The sequence below is a fragment of the Oryctolagus cuniculus genome, chromosome 8, assembly GCF_964237555.1.
Source record: "Oryctolagus cuniculus chromosome 8, mOryCun1.1, whole genome shotgun sequence".
Lineage (NCBI taxonomy): Eukaryota > Metazoa > Chordata > Mammalia > Lagomorpha > Leporidae > Oryctolagus > Oryctolagus cuniculus.
Genome location: NC_091439.1, coordinates 10,149,206 through 10,170,262, shown reverse-complemented (window position 1 = coordinate 10,170,262; position 21,057 = coordinate 10,149,206). Strand labels below are relative to the sequence as shown.

At 49.4% G+C, this 21,057-nt stretch overlaps 1 protein-coding gene across 2 annotated transcripts in view; it reads left to right on the top strand.

The window, feature by feature from the left end:
* The first annotated feature begins 15,820 nt into the window (after nucleotides 1-15,820).
* The window catches only part of RNF175 (ring finger protein 175), a 53,597-nt gene continuing 48,360 nt past the window's right edge, over nucleotides 15,821-21,057 (top strand). Inside the window, exon 1 of one of the 2 annotated variants that reach the window (XM_008267301.4) lies at nucleotides 15,821-16,182. In XM_008267301.4, coding sequence (XP_008265523.2) covers nucleotides 16,117-16,182 — 66 coding nt within the window. In that variant the 5' untranslated portion in view covers nucleotides 15,821-16,116. The remainder of the gene's footprint in view (nucleotides 16,183-21,057) is intronic. The other variant, XM_002716894.5, reaches the window with a different exon arrangement.

The window sequence follows — 21,057 nt, the reverse complement described above, 5'->3', positions numbered from 1 at the left end:
ATTAAGTGTACTGAAAAAAGATCATTGTAAAAATTAAGAGTGGAAATCCAAGAGGGAGGGGGAGGAAGAGCTGGAGGGAGGGTTGGAGGGAAGTGCCACTATGTTCTTAAAATGGTATAAAGGAAATATATGAAACATGTATAACATAAATTAAATATAGAAATAAACAATTAGTAAAACAAAGAAGACACTGGGAAGCAACAGGCACCCAGATCAATGGAACAGAACAGAGAACCCAGAGATGGGTCCACACAAATATGACCAATTAATTTTTGACAAAGACATAAAAGCAATTTAATGTAACAGGGATAACCTTTTCAAAAAATGGTGCTGGAACAACTGGACATCCCCTAAGTGAGAAGAAACATCCAAATTTCACACTGCACACAAAAATGAACTGAAAATGGACTGTGAACTTAAACGTAAAACTATAAAAGTTTTAGTAGAATCATAGACAAATTCCTTTTTTCAAGACCTAGGGCTTAGCAAAGAGCTCTCAGATTTGACTCCAAGAGTACAATCCCAGGACTGGCGCTGTGGCACAGCAGGTTTAAGCCCCTGCCTACAGCACCAGCATCCCATGAGGGCTTCACTTCCAATCCAGCTCCCTGCTAGTGTGCCTGAGAAAGCAGCAGAGGATAGCCCAAATCCTTGGGGCCCTGCACCCACGTGGGAGACCCAGAGGAAGCTCCTGAATCCTGGCTTTGGATTATCTCAGCTCTGGCCATTTCGTCCATTTGGGGAGTGAACCAGCAGATGAAAGACCTCTTTTTCTCCCTCCCCTCGCCCCCTTCTCCCTCTACCTCTCTCTCAGGAACTCTTTTAAATAAATAAAATAAATCTTTTTTTTTTTTTTTTAAAGTACAATCCTTAAAAGGGAAATTCCAAGTGAATCTTATCAAAATTTAAAATCTTGGTTATGGAAGGGACCCTGTTAAAATGCTAAAAAGACAAATTACACATTTAGAGAAAACATTTGCAAGTCACGTATTTCACAAAGGACTTGTATTTAGAATATGCAAAGAACTCTCAAAAGTCAGTGATAAAAAAAACTGGACAACTGCACTTAGAAAACTGCTAGGGCAGTCACTTGGTGCAGTGGTTGGCATGCTGCTTGCAATGCTCCCATCCCTTGTCCAAGTGCTTGGCTTTCAACCCCAGCTCCATTTCTGATCCTGGCTTCCTGCTGGTGCACACCCTGGGAGTCACCAGATAATGGCTCAAGTGCTTAGGGCACTGCTATCCACAAGGAAGACCCAGATTAAGTTCCTGGTTCCTGGCTTTGGCCTGGCCCAGCTCCAGCCTTTGTGGACACTTGGGGAGTGAGCTAGTAGATGAAAGAGATGAAAGATCTCGTCTGCCTTTCAAATGAACAAATGAAAGAGAATGAGCAAAAGGCATGAACAAACACTTCAAGGAACAGGGTATGGCCTGGACAGTGTCTAAAAAGGGCACTGCAGGCAGGAGTGGCAGCCACATCCCCATGCTTGCCACCTGGGGCCCCCAGGAGAGGAGGCTTTCTTGTAGTGGTTAAGACCATCATGGGCCAAAGCATTGTGTTTAGGATGCTAATAAAGCAAGCACTCCAAAAAAAATTTAGATATTTATTTTTTAGAACAAACATCAAAAATCTCATCACAAGAATAAATCAGATATGGTGTATTTACTTACTTTTTAAAAATCAGTTAGTAGTTTTGGTGTTTTTTTGTTGTTGTTTTTGTTTTTTTGCTTTCAAAATAAAAACATGGGAGCAGTGTAGGGAGTGTGTAATAATGGTTTTAGCATTCTGAACTTCATATAAGGTTAACACTCACTACTCCACGTGGAAGGAGAGGGGCTGTGGGTACGTTACACTTCCTAGCCTACCTCCTTGAAACCCTTATCCCAGAGAGGATTAGAACATGCACACTTGCTCATGGCACTGGAAAGCTAGATAGAAAACATTCGTGAGAAACTACTCCCAAATAGAGTTACCCCCTGCCTAGCAGAGTTAGATCACCAATGTGAATCCTGAACTACTTTTCATGGTAAAAGGAGTTCTCTAGGCAGAGGAAAGGTGAGAGGGATATGGAGGGAGAGGACAAAGAAAAGAAACAGGCAACTCAAAAATAATAGCTGGAGATGTCAATACCCCAACCTTTAACAACTGATTGAATAAACACACAGAAGATCAACAAGGAAACAGAAGACCTGGACAACACAATAAGCCAATCAGACTTAACAGACATCCAGAGAACATTCCACCAAACAACAGTAGAAAACACAATTTTCTCAAGTTGTCACATACACAGGCTGAAAAAGGCCCCTGTATGCTGGCCTTCATGTTACTTCTCAGCTTGCTGGGACCAGTAGTTCAAAGTCCACCAGCATCAAATCCAATTCTTAAACATCCAGTAAAATGCATCCTAAATAAGCCCTCTGTTAGGCATTTAGAGCCAACCTAGTTGCTATAGGCTACCACAGGTAAGATGAACCCTGTGGCGGCCGCTGCTGCCCTTTGGAGCTATCTGGTCCAAGGACACACGGACTCCCTCTCCACTTCCTCACACCCCAGGGATTCCCTTGCCCTTCTTCCCTTCTTCATGGTGGCCATAGTCTCTGTGAAGTCTTCTGTCACGATGAACTGCCTGGCTCACACAATCCTGTCCAACACCACTCAAGAAGTTTGTGGCACAATAATGCAGAATTATGATCCTGTCTTTCCATGATTTGCCCCAGAACTCTTGAACTCACCACACAAGTACACACGGAACACTCTCCAGGATAGACTATATAACAAGCTTCAATAAATTTAAAAGAACTAAAATCATACCAAAAAATGCTCTCCAACTACAATGGAAATAGAAACAAATAACAGAAGGAAATTTGGGCTAATCACAAATGAGGAAATGAAGCGACGCAGTCCTTATGAAAACAAAACTCAACGTATTAAAATGCATAGGCTGCAGCTAGAGCAGTGCTCAAAGAGAAATAGCCATAAATGCCCATAGTGAAAAAGAAAGAGATCTCAACGGCCGGCGCCGCGGCTCACTAGGCTAATCCTCCTCCTGCGGCACCGGCACCCCGGGTTCTAGTCCCGGTTGGGGCGCCGGTTCTGTCCTGGTTGCCCCTCTTCCAATCCAGCTCTCTGCTGTGGCCCAGGAGTGCAGTGGAGGATGGCCCAAGCCCTTGGGCCCTGCACCCCATGGGAGACTAGGATGAATCACCTGGCTCCTGGCTTCGGATTGGCTCAATGCGCCAGCTGTTGCAGCCATTTGGTGGGTGAACCAACGAAATGAGAACCTTTCTCTCTGTCTGTCTCTCACTGTCTAACTCTGCCTGTCAAATAAAAAAAATTTTAAATCCATGAATAGTTTCCTCATAACAAACATTTTCCATGAACTTGTTAAAGACCCCAGTTATTAATAGAATAAAGAACAAAAAAAATAATGTATATCAACAAACATCAAAATATACTTGACAAAATGTAATATACTTTCAGAATGAGAACACACAATAAACAACAAATAAAAAAGAACTTTCTCAACCTGAAAAATTCATCTCTACAAATCTTATAGTTAATGTCACAACTAATGGTGAAAGGTTGATTGCTTTCCCTTTATAATCCAGAAAAAAGTATGCCTACTCTTACCACTTTTATTCAGCACAGTATTGGAAGCTCTAGACAACACCAAAAAGGAAAAGAAAAAAGATTAAATAAAGAAGAGGAGAGGCCGGCGCCGCGGCTCACTAGGCTAATCCTCCGCCTTGCAGCACTGGCACACCAGGTTCTAGTCCCCGTCGGGGCACCGGATTCTGTCCCGGTTGCCCCTCTTCCAGGCCAGCTCTCTGCTGTGGCCAGGGAGTGCAGTGGAGGATGGCCCAAGTGCTTGGGCCCTGCACCCCATGGGAGACCAGAATAAGTACCTGGCTCCTGCCATCGGATCAGCACAGTGCGCCGGCCGCAGCGTGCTGGCCGCGGCGGCCATTGGAGGGTGAACCAATGGCAAAGGAAGACCTTTCTCTCTGTCTCTCTCTCTCACTGTCCACTCTGCCTGTCAAAAAAAAAAGAAAAAGAAAAAAAAAGAAAAAAAAGAAGAGGAGAAAAGGAAGGGGAGAGAGCGGAATGGGAGAATCCAGAGTGGAAAGGAAGAAGCAAGTCTACATCAGTTCACGGATGACATGATCTGCTCTATCTATGGAGAGTCCTGAACTATCCACCAAAAAATGACTACAACTAATTAATGGGCTCAGCCAAGTTACAGGATACAAGATCAGTTTAAAAAAATTTACTGTAGTTCTACAGCAATGAGCAACACAGATTAAGAAACAATTGTACTTACCACAACGTTAAAAAGAATAAAATACTTAGGAATAAATGTAACAAATAAAGTATGAAGTTTGTTCCCTGAAAACTACAAAACATCACTGAAACAACCTACACAACCTAGAAGTCCACCAGTGGAGGAGTGGACAGGTGGAATGTGGTATAGCCCGAAAACGGAGTATCTCCCAGCCAAGGAAAGGAATGGCACGCTGACACCTCTACCACGCGGGTGACTCTTGGAAGCATTGCGCTGAGAAGCCAGACACAGGGGCACATTTTACATGATTCCATTTCCACGTCACGTCCCTTACTGACAAACCACAGGAATTGAAAGCAGACGCCTGGTTGGAAGTGGGAAATAAGGGGCAACTGCCAGTCAATAGGCCGCTGTTTATCAGGATGGTGAAGTGCTCTGGAGTCAGGTAAACTTTAAAAGTGTGAATCGCATGGTATGTGAATTGTATCTCAAAACTGCTAGTAGACAAAAAGACATGAAGTCAGAGGTCCCCAGGCGTACGTAGCTGTGTGATGTGCCACGCACAGTGGCGGTGTGCTATGCCTGTGACTTGCCGCCATGTTTGCCTAACCCCAAATGCCATTCTCTTAATTCAGTAGGGCTCGCTGTCCAACACCACGTCTCTGTCTCGGAACCTAACTTTTCTCTCGAGCTTCAGTTTCTCTTCTCACTGTGGGCAGCCCTGGCCCAGGGATGCCTCAAAATTAACACGCACTAAACCCGACTTCATTTCACCTCCCGTGACCTTCGGCTCCCTTGAGACAGGGGGTCTCCCCCATGACTATTCCTTGTTGGCTGGGACCATATCTAGTTCTTGGCCATTTAGAAATGAAAGACAATGAGCCTTCTCATGTTCAGTGAGTGACCAGGTTTTTCATGCTCGAGTTACCAGCTGTGACCTTTTTCTCTGTGGAATCTGCACTCAGGAAATAGTACCAAGAAATTTTTCTTTTAATTTTTTTTAAGATTTTATTTTATTTATTTGACAGGTAGAGTTACAGATAGTGAGAGAGAGAGAGAGAAAAGTCTTCCCTCCGTTGGCTCACCCCCCAAATGGCCACTACTGCCGGCACTGCACCGATCCGAAGCCAGGAGCCAGGTGCTTCCTCCCAGTCTCCCATGCGGGTACAGGGGCCCAAGCACTTGGGCCATCTTCCACTGCCCTCCAGGGCCACAGCAGAGAGCCGGACTGGAAGAGGAGCAACCTGGACTAGAACCCGGCGCCCATATGGGATGCCAGCACCACAGGCAGAAGATTAACCAAGTGAGCCACAGTGCCAGCTCCAAGAAATTTTTCAATTTCATTGCATCATTAATCATTTTCTAAGTAGATCTGGACATAAGGTCAACCAGAAAATGGGAGGGAGAGAGAAAAAGAGAGAGGGAGAGAGAGAGAGAGAGAGAGAGATCATTTCTCTAAAACAGTGCTGAAAGGCAGCAGGGAGGGGGGAGGGGGGAGAGGGGCTCTGAGTCACATAGTTCAGGGCATTGGACCACCCAGTGCTTGTCTCACACTTTTACAAAATGACAAAAGTTGTTCTCAAAATTCTTTCCACTTCAAAGGATGTTCATAAGATCTTCGGGAAAATCTTAAGCTAGTAAAGCCTAATCATTCCCTAAATTACCCACCCACTCACCATCATATCTAGAATGGCAGCTAAACCCTTCCTACTGAGGTCGGCGCTGTGGTATAGGGGGTTAAGCCACTGCCTGCAGCACTGGCATCCCATACGGGCACCAGTTTGAGTCCCGGCTGCTCCACTTTGATCCAGCTCCCTGTTGGTGGCCTGGGAAAGCAGCAGAAGATGGCCCAAGTGCTTGGGCCCCTGCACCCATGGAGAGTCACTTGGAAGAAGCTCCTGGATCCTGGCTTTGGATCGGCCCAGTTCCAGCCATTGTGGCCATTTGGGGAGTGAACCAGCAGATAGAAGACCTCTCTCTCTGTCCCTCCCTCTCTCTGTAATTCTACCTCTCAAATAAATGAATTACAAAAAATTAAAGATGTATACTTTTAAAAAAGATTTATATTTATTTATTTGAAAGTCAGAGTTAGAGAGAGAGATCTTCCATCCACTAGTTCATTCCCCACATGGTCACAATGGCCAGGGCCAACCCAAGCAGGAGCCAGGAGCTCTACCCAGGTTTCCCACAACGTACAGGGGCCCAAACACTTGGGCCATCTTCCACTGCCTTCCCAGGAGCATTAGCAAGGAGCTGGATCAGAAGCGGAGCAGCGGAGCCTCAAACTGGCACTCCGATACAGGATGCCGGCGTTGCAAGTGGCAGCTGAACCCACTGTGCCACACACTGGCCCCAAGATTTTTAAACATTATTTAAAACTCTAAAAGGAGCACTAAATGCTCATTTATAAAATCAGGATACAATATAAAAATTATAAAACATAAGTATCAAAAAAAGAACTGACTCCTATATGAGTGTGGCATATGCTCGTTATAAAATAGGGAGGTGTGTGTGCTCATTCTGAATTGCAGGAAGCTATGCTAAGGGCATATTTTAGCCTTCTTTTCTGATCTGAAGTCCATTCTCCATGGTTCTGAACTGGATAGATAAGTAAAGTGACAACACCCATCTCCTTCCCAGAGGAAACTCTGCAGGCAATGGGCAAAGGAAAACACCTGTCTTCCCTCTCCCTCTGTAAGCCAGGAGGCCTGGGGCAGAAGCACCACTGATTCTGCTTGGCTGCGGGCCAGGTATTGTGCTGGGTGCAGCAGTGGAATGAAAGGTGACTAGCAGAGGGTCTCGGCTCTCCTGGGGTTTGCAGTGGGCAGCGGGCAGAGACATGCATACCAGCACCTGGAATACCAAGCAGTTCGCAAGGCAGACAGGTGCAAGAAAGAAAGAGAGAGAAAAAAATTTTAAAAACCAAGCCAAGGAGCAAAGGGCTGAGAGGGGCAGATTGCCACCGGGGACCTGGAAAAGCCTGGTGAGGATCCGGGTATGCCAGGCCCTCAAGAAAGGGTGTGACATCTACAAATGAAGACAAGGAAAGGAGAGGGCTTTCCACATCCAGGGGGTGGCCTAGACATTGTTCTATGCAAAATCAGGATAATAACAGCCACACTTATCTCATCATTTTGTTTCCAGGATTAAATATCCGTAAAGCATCCCCCACTAGTGAGCACTACAACATGTCTGAGCCATGTCACGGGCAGGAAGCAGAGTGAGAAATAAAGCCAAGCGTGCAAAACTAATGAATGATGTCCTTTTTTTTTTTTTTTTTTTTTTGGCCGTTGGTTCACCCTCCAATGGCCAGCGCACCGCACTGCCGATGGCAGGAGCCAGGTACTTATCCTGGTCTCCCATGGGGTACAGGGCCCAAGCACTTGGGCCATCTCCACTGCACTCCCGGGCCACAGCAGAGAGCTGGCCTGGAAGAGGGGCAACCGGGACAGAATCCGGCGCCCCGACCGGGACTAGAACCCGGTGTGCCGGTGCCGCAAGGCGGAGGATTAGCCTAGTGAGCCATGGCGCCGGCTCATGATGTCCTCTTGTTGGAGCTTTTATAACGGGTCTTGTTTCAAGACCCCAAGGAGGACAAATACCTCAAGGTGAGAGAAATAAGACTATCTATCATTTTCTTTCATGAGAATGTACTTGTGGGGACAGATGTTTGTCCTAGAAGTTAAGCTGGGCTGGGCATGTCCACGCCCCCATATCACAATTCCTAGCTTCAATTCCTAGCTCTGGCACCTGGCATCAGCTTCCTGCTGACCCACACCGTGGGGCGCAGCAGGTGGTGGCCCAAGAAATTGGATCCCTGCCACCTACATGGGAGACCTGGATTGGGTTTCTGGCTCCAGGCTTTGGTCTGTCCCAGCCCTAGGCCATTTCAGGCATTTGGGGAGTGAATGAGCAGGTATACGAGCTCTCTCATTCGGTCGATCTCTCTCTCCTTTTGGCCCTCAAATAAAAAATAGATAAACATTTTTATTCATTTCATTTTTATTTTCTATGATTTGCCCAAAAGAATTGCACTGTGATCTTGGTAATGAACCTGCAGTATAGGAATTATGGTGGCCAAGTCTTGGACTTAACTAGAAATAAAAAACACAGGGGGCCGGCGCCACAGCTCAATAGGCTAATCCTCCACCTAGTGGCGCCAGCACACTGGGTTCTAGTCCCGGTCAGGGCGCCGGATTCTGTCCCGGTTGCCCCCCTTCCAGGCCAGCTTTCTGCTGTGGCCAGGGAGTGCAGTGGAGGATGGCCCAGGTCCTTGGGCCCTGCACCCCATGGGAGACCAGGAGAAGCACCTGGCTCCTGCCTTCGGATCAACGTGGTGCGCTGGCCGCAGCGGCCACTGGAGGGTGAACCAACGGCAAAGGGAAGACCTTTCTCTGTGTCTCTCTCTCTCACTGTCCACTCTGCCTGTCAAAAAAAAAAAAAAAAAAAAAAAACAAAACACACACACACAGGACAGTGTTTCCTGGACGTAGCCCTGGAGAAGCAGGGACCTACCAATACACCACCTGGGGGTTGGAGACCTGGATTGCTGTGCAATTCCTCTCCATTGATCTATTTTTTTTTTTTTTTTTTTTGGCAGGCAGAGTGGACAGTGAGAGAGAGAGACAGAGAGGAAGGTCTTCCTTTGCCGTTGGTTCACCCTCCAATGGCTGGTGCGGCCAGCGGGCTGTGGCTGGCGCACTGTGGCCGGCGCACTGTGCTAATCCGAAGGCAGGAGCCAGGTGCTTCTCCTGGTCTCCCATGGGGTGCAGGGCACAAGCACTTGGGCCATCCCCCACTGCCCTCCCGGGCCACAGCAGAGAGCTGGCCTGGAAGAGGGGCAACCGGGACAGAATCCGGCGCCCCGACCGGGACTAGAACCTGGTGTGCCGGCGCCGCTAGGCGGAGGATTAGCTTACTGAGCCGCGGCGCTGGCCCTCCATTGATCTAAATGTCTTCATCCATATGGGGTCAGTCTGGGGATTAAATGACATCAGACATATAACAAGCTTAGCTCACTGCCTGGGCACACTGCAGCAGTTTGACAAATATTAACTACTTTTACAGCTAGGACAGGTTGTCTGGCTTCTAACTTCCCAAAATGAGATTCTTACAGGAAGCACAGGCAGAAAAAAAAAAAAAAAAAAAAAACAAGGGAAGGGGAGAGCAGTGAGAGGCCCCAGCAGGGACTGAAATGTGGTTTTTGCCCCTTGTCTCAGAGACCCCTACACTCAATAAACTCGAATGACCTTAGCTGAACCTGCAGCCTCAAGAGTAGTGCTGGGTTTTTTTAAGGAGTTCTTTTTCGGGATCAATTGCTCAGCAGGACTGAAAAAGCTTGCCCTGGGAAGCAGCTCAGTCCTACAACCTGCCGGGTAAACATTCAGAGAAGGGATGTGCCATTTTCCCCAGGGAGCAAGGGCACCATGCACACTGCCACCCGGCTGGCTGCCACCCTACTACCCGCTGTTCTAAATGAACCAGAAACCCCAGGACCTGAAAGTTGAGCCCTAGTGAACGTTCTTTCAATGACCTGACTGCTACATGAACCTTAAACCACAGGTCATTCGGCTGCGGGGCTGCCCTGGGCCAAGACTCACCAATACTGAGGGTCCCCAGCTTACCAACGGATCATGTTCTACCCTACACTTGGAAGGCCGTGATTTGAAAGGCAGAGTGCTCTTTCCCAGAGATGCCATGTACAGCCTCGAGCCAGCTCACAATCTCGTGTAACCACAGTATGGCTAAACCCAGTACATTTTAGCCCCCAAAAAAGCAGAAATCAATAATGCTGGAAGACTAATCATTAAAGATGAGAGCAACAGTAAAGCTGAGTATCTGGGGCCGGCACTGTGGCACAGTAGGTTAAAGCTCCAGCCTGCAGTGCCAGCATCCCATATGGGCGCCGGTTCGAGTCCCAGCTGCTCCGCTTTTAATCTAGCTCCCTGCTGATACACCTAGGAAATCAGTGGAGGATGGTCTGAGTCCTTGAGCTCTTGAACCAACACTCCTGGCTTCAGAATGGCTCAGCTCCAGCCATCGTGGCCATTTGGGGAGTGAACCAGCAGATGGAAGACCTCTGTGTGTGTGTGTGTCTGTGTGTGTGTGTGTGTCTCTACCTCCCTCTCTGTAACTCTTTCAAATAAAATAAATCTTTTTTTTTTTAAAGCTGAAGATCTTTCATTTGTCTAGAATACTAGTGCTTGGACAAAAGCAGATCTCAGGAGAGGACGAAAAGTTCTATCCAGACGCAGGGACGGAACTTGGGCACCTGGCTGCCTGTCCATTTGCAGGATTTAACCCAATGTTACAGGTCTAATGTCTAAATCTGAAAGCCTACATAAGCACCCACAGAAGGGCCACACCCGGCGTTTCTAGGAGACCATTTCATTGCCCAAGCAGGGACCTGGCTTCAGCGTTCCTCTCCTCCTGCATGAACGCCGCCATTAATAACAAGTCTACTCCTGGCCCAAAGAACCACCGAGTCCAGAACCGCTGGTGCCTCTTTCACATTGATTTCTGAACTCTGGGATCCCCGCACTGCCGGCATGACTTTGGGTTTGACACCCCTGCTCCCCCATCACCAAGACTTGAATGTGCTGTTGCCACCCCTCCATACACACACACACACACACACACCCCTACCTCCACCGGCGACCTGCACTCTCCCTCCACATCCGACTCCCAAGTGCCCTGCACTGCACCTGCGGAGAAACATTCAGAGTCACTTATTTTCGTCTAATGCTAAGGATCAAACACACATGTGGTCCGGCAGTATGAAAAAGACAGGAGAAAAGTGGAAAGGAGTAAATGGACAGAAGATGGCTTGTGAGGCACTGGAAGAGAACTCTGCAAGATCTAACCATTAGGTGGCACCACTGGCTAAGGCAGTTCCCTTGTCCCCAGAAGGCTGATGAGAAAGGGGAAAAACAAGCAGTGGTCAGGGTGTGGGTGGAGGCTGGCGGGGGCCTATGCAGGATGAGTAATTTAACTGTGCACCCCAGACTATCTCACATAAGTGCCACATTCATTCCTTCACATTACAAGAGTATCATAATTGTACTTCTCCAAATTGCTTTACATTCCTTTCTTATTTTCTATTGATACATGCTTTTTAAAAACTAATCTCTAAAAGTTATATTTATTCTGAGTACAAATCTTTTTTCAGTTACATACACGCAAATACAGTGCCCATTCCACAGTTTGATTCTTTTTTTTAATAGAATGACATTTAAAAATATATTTATTTATTTGAAAGGCACTGTGATAAAGAGAGGAAAGGGAGGGACATAGAAAGAGAGATCTTCCATCTACTGGTTCACTCCCAAATGGCCACAACAGCTGGAGCTGGGCAAGGCTGAAGCCTGGAGCCTGGAACTCCCTCTGGGTCTCCCACATGAACGGCCGGGACCCAAATATTTGAGCAGTCTTCTGCTGCTTTCCCAGGTGCATTAGCAGGGAGCCAGATTGGAAGTGGAACAGCCAGGACTTGAACCAGCACCCACATAGGATGCAAGTGTTGCAGGTGGCAGCTTAACCCACTGTGCCAAAACACTGGCACCTTAACTTTTCTCTAATGGCAACTTTCTACTACACAGAAATTTTCAGTTTTAAAGTAGATCAAGTTATTAATTGCTTTCCTTCACTGTTTGTTCTTTTTGAAACTTGCTTAATATATTTTTCCCATATTGAGATCACAGAATATTCTTCTAAATCTTTTAGACTTGCTTTTTTAAAAATTACTTGAGAGGTGGGGGAGGGGAGAGAGGTCCCAGTCACTGGCTCACGCCCTATATGCTTGCAGTATCTGGGGCTGGGCCAGGTCTCCCACATGGGTGTCAGGGAGCCATCACCTGCTGCCTGCCGCCCGCTGGCCCCTCCCACCTTTTCCCCTCCCCCCACTCCCAGGCTTTGCACCAGTAGGAAGCTGGAACTGAGATCCAGAGTCAGGGCTGGAACTCAAGGTCTCCGATACGGGATATGAACACGTTAACTTTGAGGCCAAATGCCTGCCCTCTAAACCTTTGCTTTTGCCACCTGTTGTGTCTCGGCATGGTGTCGTTTTTTCATATGGGTAAGCCAGCCACTACACAGGCCCTCTTTGCCCTGTTGGTTTGCCAATCCTCTCATAGACAGTTTCTCTAAATGCACACGTTCATTTGGGGTCTCTCTAGTTGGTTCCGTGAGTCTACCTAGCCATTCCTGTACCAAACGCCGTATTTAATTGGTTAACTCTTCTTGATGCCACTGTGGTTTTCAAACACCTTTGCCACATTCACTCATTTATTCCATCATTACAATGACGTCAGGTTTCCAGCAGGCTGCACAGATGAGAGGATGGCTCACGTGCTGGAGAGACCACCCCGAAGCTACAGGAAAACAGTACATCTACTCCAGGGTTCCAGAAAGGATCCACTGCCAACCATTTGATTTGGGAAACCAAGTTGCCAATTAACAGCTGTCTTGTGGAATGGTCCACTTTCTGTTGATAGAACAGGATACCTGAGACCAGGGCCCTGCACCCGCGTGGGAGACCAGGAGAGGCACTTGGCTCCTGGCTTCGGATCAGCGCGGTGCGCCGGCCGCAGCGCACCGGCCGCAGCGGCCATTGGGGGGTGAACCAAGACCTTTCTCTCTGTCTCTCTCACTGTCCACTCTGCCTGTCAAAAAAAAAAAAAAAAAAAAAAAGGAAAGAAAAGAAAAGAGACTTGGGACGCTCACCATTTTGGAACCTCAATGTCCAAGATCAAGTGGCCCCATCTCTGCAGCTTCTAGGAAGAGCCCCATGGCAAGGGCGACACAAGAGCAGGAGCACCTGCAGAGGAGATCAGAGGGCGAGACAGGAAGCCCGGGAGCCTCAGGGGCCAGGCTTACTCCTTTTGGAACAGCCACATGAATCGCTTCCCTCAGTGACCTACCCGCCTTGCCCTTGGCCCCACGCCTCTCAACCTTACCACCCCAAGACCCAGCTCCCAGCACACAAACCTCTGGGGGACACACTCAACTCATAAGCAAAGCGTAGCACCTTGGTTCAGTAAACTATTCCAGAAAGCGATGCCTAAATGAGATGCTGGTCTGGCTCTCTGGAATTTGTTCACAGAAGGGACTGAGCAAATCCATCGAAAGCAGTGATGGGGTTAGGGAGAGGTGGACTTCTTGGGGCTTATTCTGGTAGGATTATTGTGGTGAAGCCCATCTAGTCAAGTCTGTGGACATTCGTGGGATCAGTCCTCCAGAGAAGAGCATTTCAAATCAGGAAGCTGGAACTTAAAAATGATAGCAGGCCAGAACTTTATAGGAAAGGAAATGCCCATCTCCATGTGGAACATGGAACTTAGTTTATTTAAAATGTGTATTTGTTTATTTTTACTTATTTACAATGCAGAGAGAGAGAATGAGAATCAGAGAAACAAAGAGAGAGAGAGATCTTCCATCTGCTGGTTCACTCCCCAAATCCTGGCAACAGCCAGGGCTGGGCTAAGCCAAAGCCAGGAGGCCAGAACTCCATCTGGGGTCTCCCACATGGATGGCAGGGATCAAAGAACTTGAGCCATCATCTGCTGCCTGCCAGGAAGCAGCAGCAGGGAGATAAAATGGAAACAGGGTAGCTAGGATCAGAACCAGCACTCTGATAAGGGGTGCAGGTGTCACAAGCAGTGGCTCAACTCATGGCGCCACAATCCACTCACTTTATTTTTTATTTGGCTTATTTGGAAGAATCCAGACATACTTAAGGACATCTTGGAGTGGAGAGAAAAAGTGGTTTTGGGGACTGGAATTGTGGCACAGCAGGTTAAGCCGCCACCTGCAATGCTGGCCTTCCATATGAGTACTAGTTCAAGTCCCAGCTGCACTGTTTTCGATCCAGCTCCCTGTTAACACACCTGGGAAAGCAGCAGAAGATGGTCCAAGTGCTTGGGCCCCTCCCACCCATGTGGGAAACTCAATGGAGTTCTTGGCTCCTGGCTTCAGCTTGGCCCAGCCTTGGTCATTTCAGCTCTTTGGGAAGTGAACCAGCAGATGGAAGATCTCTCTATCCCTATCTCTGTCTCTTTCTCTCTCTGTAACTCTCTCTCTGTAACTGTGCCTCTCAAATACACAAATGCTTTAAAGAACAAAAAAAGGCCTTTGCCGCATAAAAACAGGCCAGAAGCTATGCAGAGCTGCAACATGTCCAAATGAACTCACTGCTTTGAAGCCTACTAAAGTCCATTCCCCCAGTGCCCTGGCTCCTTCCACATCCTCATCCCCCTCCCCCACCCCACCCCCACCCCCGCCTTCTTCCCAAGCACCACCAACCACGCCCTTGTCAGCAGCAGGTTGGGGCTGATCTGACTTGAGCCAAGCTCCCAGCCCCTCTCCCGCCCCTGAAGCTGAAAGGCGAGTGTGGTCATGTGCTGAGAACCCCGCTGTGGCTTCCCACTCTCCTGAGGCTACCATCCAAGCTGTTCACTGTAGGTGACATGGATCTTCCTGACCCAGCTTGGTGACCTTGATCTAGACAGGTTAAGAGCCCAGACCACACAGTCTTAATGCCGATAATCTAAACACTCAGCTCATGGGGTTGTTGGGAACACTGAATAAGTTAACCCATGCAAAGTACTTGGAACAGCATCTGCTACACAGAAAGCTTCTACCTGAGTAAGTATTGATTTTATGTGCTCCACTGCACTGGGCTTTCTCCAACCTGCAGGCCTTGGCATCCCCTCTTCCCTCTACCTAGAATAATCTTCCCAACACCCTGCTCATGCCACAGGGCAGTCTTCAGTTGCAGGCAACAACAGCAACATCACCCAGAAACTAGTTGGACAAATTCTCAGATCCCAGCTCAGACCTACTGTATCATAAACTCAGGCAGGGGCTGGTGCCGGACGGGGACGGGGTGGGGGTTAGGGGTTCTAATCCAGCAATCTGAGATTAACAAGAACTCTACAGGCTTCTGATTTACAGCCAAGGCTGAAAAAAAAAAAACAAAAACGAAGATAAATTGCACGTGGATGTGCATTTGTCTATAACCACGCTGGGTCTAAGTTCCCCAATGGTAGAAACACTTCCATCTTTCTTGGTCAGTTAATATCCAACTAATAGCCAAACACCGGCCATCAGGAACTGGAATGGAGTATGCCATATCTTGTCGGTGAGATGAACTAATTGTATTCCTTCATTAGCTATGTCCCGAAATCAACACCCAGGTGTTTTCAAAGGTTTGCCCAAGTGTTTCCGCTTGCTCCTGACCTTAGGCCTCAGTGTGCCGACTGGGGCGCCGCCTGAAGGCAGGCAAGTTGTAAGTGACTCCCCTGGGATCAAGCACCCGGAATGCTATAAGGCGCTAGGATCTCTCAGCAGGTGCACAGCCACCTGCTCTCCCGTCTCAGAACAAACACTTGTGCAAACACCCTTCTCTCCTCCTCCCTCTCCCGTTTTCTCCCATTCCTTCTTTCCTCACCGCCTGTACTCCCCATGGTTTTCCCTACCCACCCCGGCCCAGTCTCCATCCCTGTCACCCAGGAATGCCGGCTGGCCCGGGCGAAGCGCACAGGGCAGACGCAGGACGTGGTACAGCGACTCTGGCTGGCGGATTCGCTCCACCCCCGGAGGCCTGAGGCCCCTAGGTCGCTCCCAGCTGCGGCCATCTGCTCGCGCGCCCCTCCGCTGCTCCCGAGGCAGCCCGGCGGCACGCAGAGCGCCAAGGGACAGTCGCCGCACGTTCGCCCCCGCGCCTCGCGCTTCCCCGGGCGCCCCCTGGCGCGCACTCCGCGAGACCCGCTGCGGTCCGGGCCGAACGCGGGTGGGCGGGCGCAGGCGCCGGCGAAAGAGGGCGTCCGGCGAAGTCATGGCCGCGGGGGCGGTGGCGCGCAAGGGGGCGCCGGTGCTGGAAGCACCCCCGCAGCCCGAGCAGGTACGGCGCGGGCGCACGCTGCAGGACAGCCGGCCGGGGCCCGAGGCTCAGCCCGGTGCGCACCGGCCTGGTGGGCGGTAGGGGCGGGGGCGGGAACCCGTGGCCTCCTAGCAGGTGCTCTCATGGGCACCGCCACTGCGCCCCTCTCCCTGCCCTCCCTTGCACCCTCGCTCGTTTCTTCCTTCGCCCCATCCACCCTCTTTCTCTTGCGGAATCATCCGTAGCCATTCCCCGCCTCCACACTGGGCAGGAGCCCTGAGGGCCCTGGGTCGGGGCCTGGGCGTTGCCGGAGGAAACGGGTTTCTGCACTGCGTGCGTCTCTGCGTCAACCGCAGGGCGAGTCTCGACGCAGACTGCGGGCTGCGCCCGGGGTCTCTGGGTCATCAGCAGGAGCTGCTGCTGGCGCTCCGGCGCTGGAGCTGACGGAATCCCATACTCACTGTATTTTTCATCCATAGGACGATGCGTTAGGAGGGTGGGTAGGCTCTGTGCATGTGGTGAGGAGAGGGAATTAGAAATCCAAATGGTGGGAACAGCAGTACTGAATTTCTTGGAGGTGAAAAAAAAATGGGATGGATGGCAACAGGGGAAAAGGTAGAGGGGTGAAAACCCCAGGGTTCATGAAAGTTTGCAGAGAGAAACAAGGGGAACACTAGGCTGGCGGGGGCCGAGGGGGGAAGGTTGTGGGTTTTCATGCCACAACTGTCAGAGCTGAGCCAGATGGGTGCCAGGAGCTGGGTGGCAGCACCCGTGTACTTGCGCCATCACCTGCTCCCTCCCAGCGTGCACGTTAGCAGGGAGCTGGATCACAAGCAGAGGAGCAGGAGTCGAGCCAGGCACGCCCATACGGGATGCAGGGTTCCCAAGCAGCGTCTTCACCCCTGTGCCAAACACCAACCTGTGCGTGTGGATTTTCCTTCCTGAACGCTATGCTGGATTCAAACGCAGATCACGGGGGCTGTGAATTGAGAACTCCGCATGCCAGCAAGGGCAGAGGACCTGGTAGGGCCCATTGTAGCTGCTGATATTTGCTCTTCCTTAAGGTTGGCGTCACCGTCTTGCCTGCTGCCTGCAGGAGGCATGGCTCCTCTGTTCACTCTGCCCTAGGAGGGCTGCACAGCTCTCCCGCTTAATCCCCTGTGGCGGGATGCTGTGGTCCAGGGAGCAGCTAGAAGGCGTCGCTGGGGAGCCTGCTACTAGTGCAGCCTCAGCCCCCACCCTAGCTAGACCTTCTGAGCCACAACCTGCGTTTGCACCACTCGCCAGGGAGATGCAGTCACACACGGAAGTCGGACAAGTGCAGGTTTCAGCCGCACTTTTTTTTATGATTTATTTATTATTTGAAAGTCGGAGTTACACAGAGAGAGGAGGAGCAGAGGCAGAGAGAAAGAGAAAGGTCTTCCATCTGCTAGTTCACTCCCCAGGTGGTCACAATGGCCAGAGCTGCACCAATCCCAAGCCAGGAGCCAGGAGCCAGGAGCTTCCTCCAAGTCTCCCATGTGGGTGCAGGGGCCCAAGGACTTGGGCCATCTTCTACTGCTTTCCCAAGCCATAGCAGAGAGCTGGATCGGAAGAGGAGCAGCCAGGACTAGATTGGCGCCCATATGGGATGCCGGCACTTCAGGCCAGGGCGTTAACCCACTGTGCCACAGCCCCGACCCCAGCCACACTTTTTTATTTTTATTTTACTTATGTATTTATTTTTTGACAAGCAGAGTTAGACAGTGAGAGAGACAGAGAGAAAGGTCTTCCTTCTGTTGGTTCACCCCCCAAACGACTGCTATGGCCGGCACGCTGCGCCGATCCAAAGCCAGGAGCCAGGCACTCCCTCCTGGTCTCCTATGCGGGTGCAGAACCCAAGCACTTGGGCCATCCTCCACTGCACTCCCGGGCCACAGCAGAGAGCTGGACTGGAAGAGGAGCAATTGGGACAGTCCCCAACCGGGACTAGAACCCGGTGTGCCGGCACCGCAGGCGGAGGATTAGCCTAGTGAGCCGCGGCACCAGCCCCCAGCCACACCGTATAAGAACCTGGGATAATAAAAGGAAAATAGACAGTTACTGAGCAGCCGGTGTATGCTGGTACCCCATACGCTCAGCCTCACCCCGACCACCAGCAGCAGCCTATTTATGTTTCCCATTGACTGAGAAACTCTAACAGCATGGAAGCCGCGAAGAGCTGGTACATGTTCCACTTTGCTAGCTGCTGGATTCCCAGCGCCCAGAACCCAGCCTGGCAAGGGGCAAGGCTCCAGTCAATAGTAAGTAAACGAATGAATGAATTAATGAATAAACAGCCACATGTAACCTCAGGACCTGGATCCCAGCTCCCAGAGTACCTTCCTGGGCAGACAGCACCTTCCTCTTCCCCCTCGCACCCCTGCAGCTGCAGCCCCTGGGGCCCCTTAGGTACTGGGAGACTCCTTGGGTTGGAGTGCAGAGAGCAGACAGCACAAGGATTTGGGAGTTACCTCTTCTGCCTGCCTGAGGCCTGCGTTCCAGGTTCTGGTTTCTGTTTTCTGACCTGGGAGGGGCTGTCCCCTCCACCCACAGGGTGCAGCCTTGGCCTGAGGCGTGAATCCCTCGTTGGTGAATACAGCCCTGGGAGCCCAATTCCTCACCTCCCGCTCACATGTGGCCCAGCGGCATGGGTAGTGTCTGAGCTAACTGTGGTTCTGCTACTTGTTGTTGATTTTTGTGTGACCACTGCGTTTGTGAGGCAAGAGCTGAGAGGGGTGCAGTCGGTTTGGAGCCGGCAGTACAGGTGTGAAGTGAGGAGGGCCAGTGGCAGGAGAGGGGCATTCTTCCCGCGTTCTGACTGAGAGCATGATGTGCCAGGTGGGCAGCCTCCTGCCCAGGATGCCCAGGCCAAGCCCAGGTGCAAGTCCACGTGCCACATGTCTATTTATGAGAAACGAGTATGTTCTCACGGCCCTGCCTGCAGGTACGCCCATGACCCACGCAGCCTGCCAGACCTGGGGCTGCCTTCTCCCTACCTACACTGCTGGCTGGGACCGGGTGGAAGTCTGAACGTGCCTTCATTAGTTTTCTAGACAAGCCATAGCAATGGAAGTTTGTTCTTTCACAGTTCAGGATAACAGGTGTCAGCAGGGCCATCTCCCCCCCACCCCCCACCAGAAACTCCAGGAGGGAACCCTTACTTGTCTCTTCCGGGTCCTGGTGACTCCAGCTGTTACTAGCTTGTGGCTGCATCACTGCATTCCCTGTGTGGGTCTAGACAAGAGCTTTTGTTTTGTGTCACTCCTCTGTGCCTGTGTCTCCAGGAATCAACTCTCCCTTTCCTTTCTCTTTTAAAGGCACCAGTCATTGGATTTAGGACCGACCCTAAAGATTCTAATTACATCTACAAAGACCTTATTTTCACATATGGTCACATTCACAAATAGTGGGTGTTAAGATGCAAATATATCTGTGAGGGGTGGGCACAATTCAACCCTCCACAGTACTTAAAGCAGGGATGAAGACTGGTTTATATTTTATTTACTGTATTTTGCTGAAAGACCTTGTTTTTGCTAAGGTATTTGTTTTAGCATAGTTATTAGTAGTGAGATGGAGCATCTTTCCATAAATTTTCTGGTCATTTGTATTTCTTTTGTGAATTTCTTGTTCATGTACTTTGCCCTTTTAGGATGTTTGTCTCTCTTTTTTTATTTGTAAAACTGTTTAAGCTTAGCTTATTTACTTTCTGCCTCTCACAAATGTTGACTTTTCCCCAATCGGTCTTTCAAATATAGGTGATTATAATTTATGTTCTCAAAATCTGTTATTTTTTAAAAATTTTATGATTTTTGGGCTCCACAATATATTTAGAAATGCTCTCTTCAGAGACAGGCATTTGACTTAACTCCTGAGACACTGGTGTCCCAGTTTGGAGTGCCTGGCTTTGGTTCCTAATTCCAGATTCCTGTTAATGTGCACCCTAGGAGGCAACAAGTGATTGTTCAAGTACCTGAGCCCCTGCCACCAGGTAGGAGACCTAGATGGAGTTCCTAGATATCTTCAGACTGGCCCAGCCCCAGCTGTTCTGGATATTTGGGAAGTGAACCATTGGATGGGAGAGCTGTCTCTCTACCTTTCAAATAAATAAATAAATAGCCTTGTCCATGCACAATTATAGAAATGTTTACCCATATTTTCTTCTAGCACTTTGAAGATTTCTTTTTCTTCCATTTAAATATTTGCTCCATCTGGGATATATTTTATAGCACAGAATTAGGTATGGAGCCAGCTTTAGTTTTTTCCAAATGCCGAGCCAGTTGTCTCCGCACCATTTATTGAACACTCCATTTTTTCCTCACTGATTCAAAATTACTCACCAATCATATGCACTCGGATCTATTTGTGGACTCTGTTCCTTCATCTCTCTTCCTGTTCCTAGACCAGTAGCACTTGCAGTTCATCTCTGTGCTTAGTTGGTGACTTCAGAGCCTGGTAGGCCACATCCCAACTCTTTACTCTTCTTCTGAATTCTCCTGGTGATCCTTAGCCTTCCTGGAGAATTTTGCAATCATTATAATTCCCAAAGTAAATTTCCTTAAGATCTTGAGTGGGCTTGCAAAGTAGTATATTATTATACTGCCAAAAATTAGATCGCCCCTCCTAAGGAAAAAAAAAATGTGATACTACTGGCGACTGTTAGAAAGGAGATGTCAGGGCTGGCATTGTATAGCAGGTCAAGCCTCAACTTGCATTACTGGCATCCCATATTGGAGCATGGGTTCGAACCCCTGCGGCTCTCCTTCCAATCCAGCTCCCTACGAATGTGCCTGGAAAGACACTGATGATGGCCCAAGTACTTGGGTTCCGCCATCCATGTAGGAGACTTGGGATGAAGTTCTGGACTCCTGGTGAAAG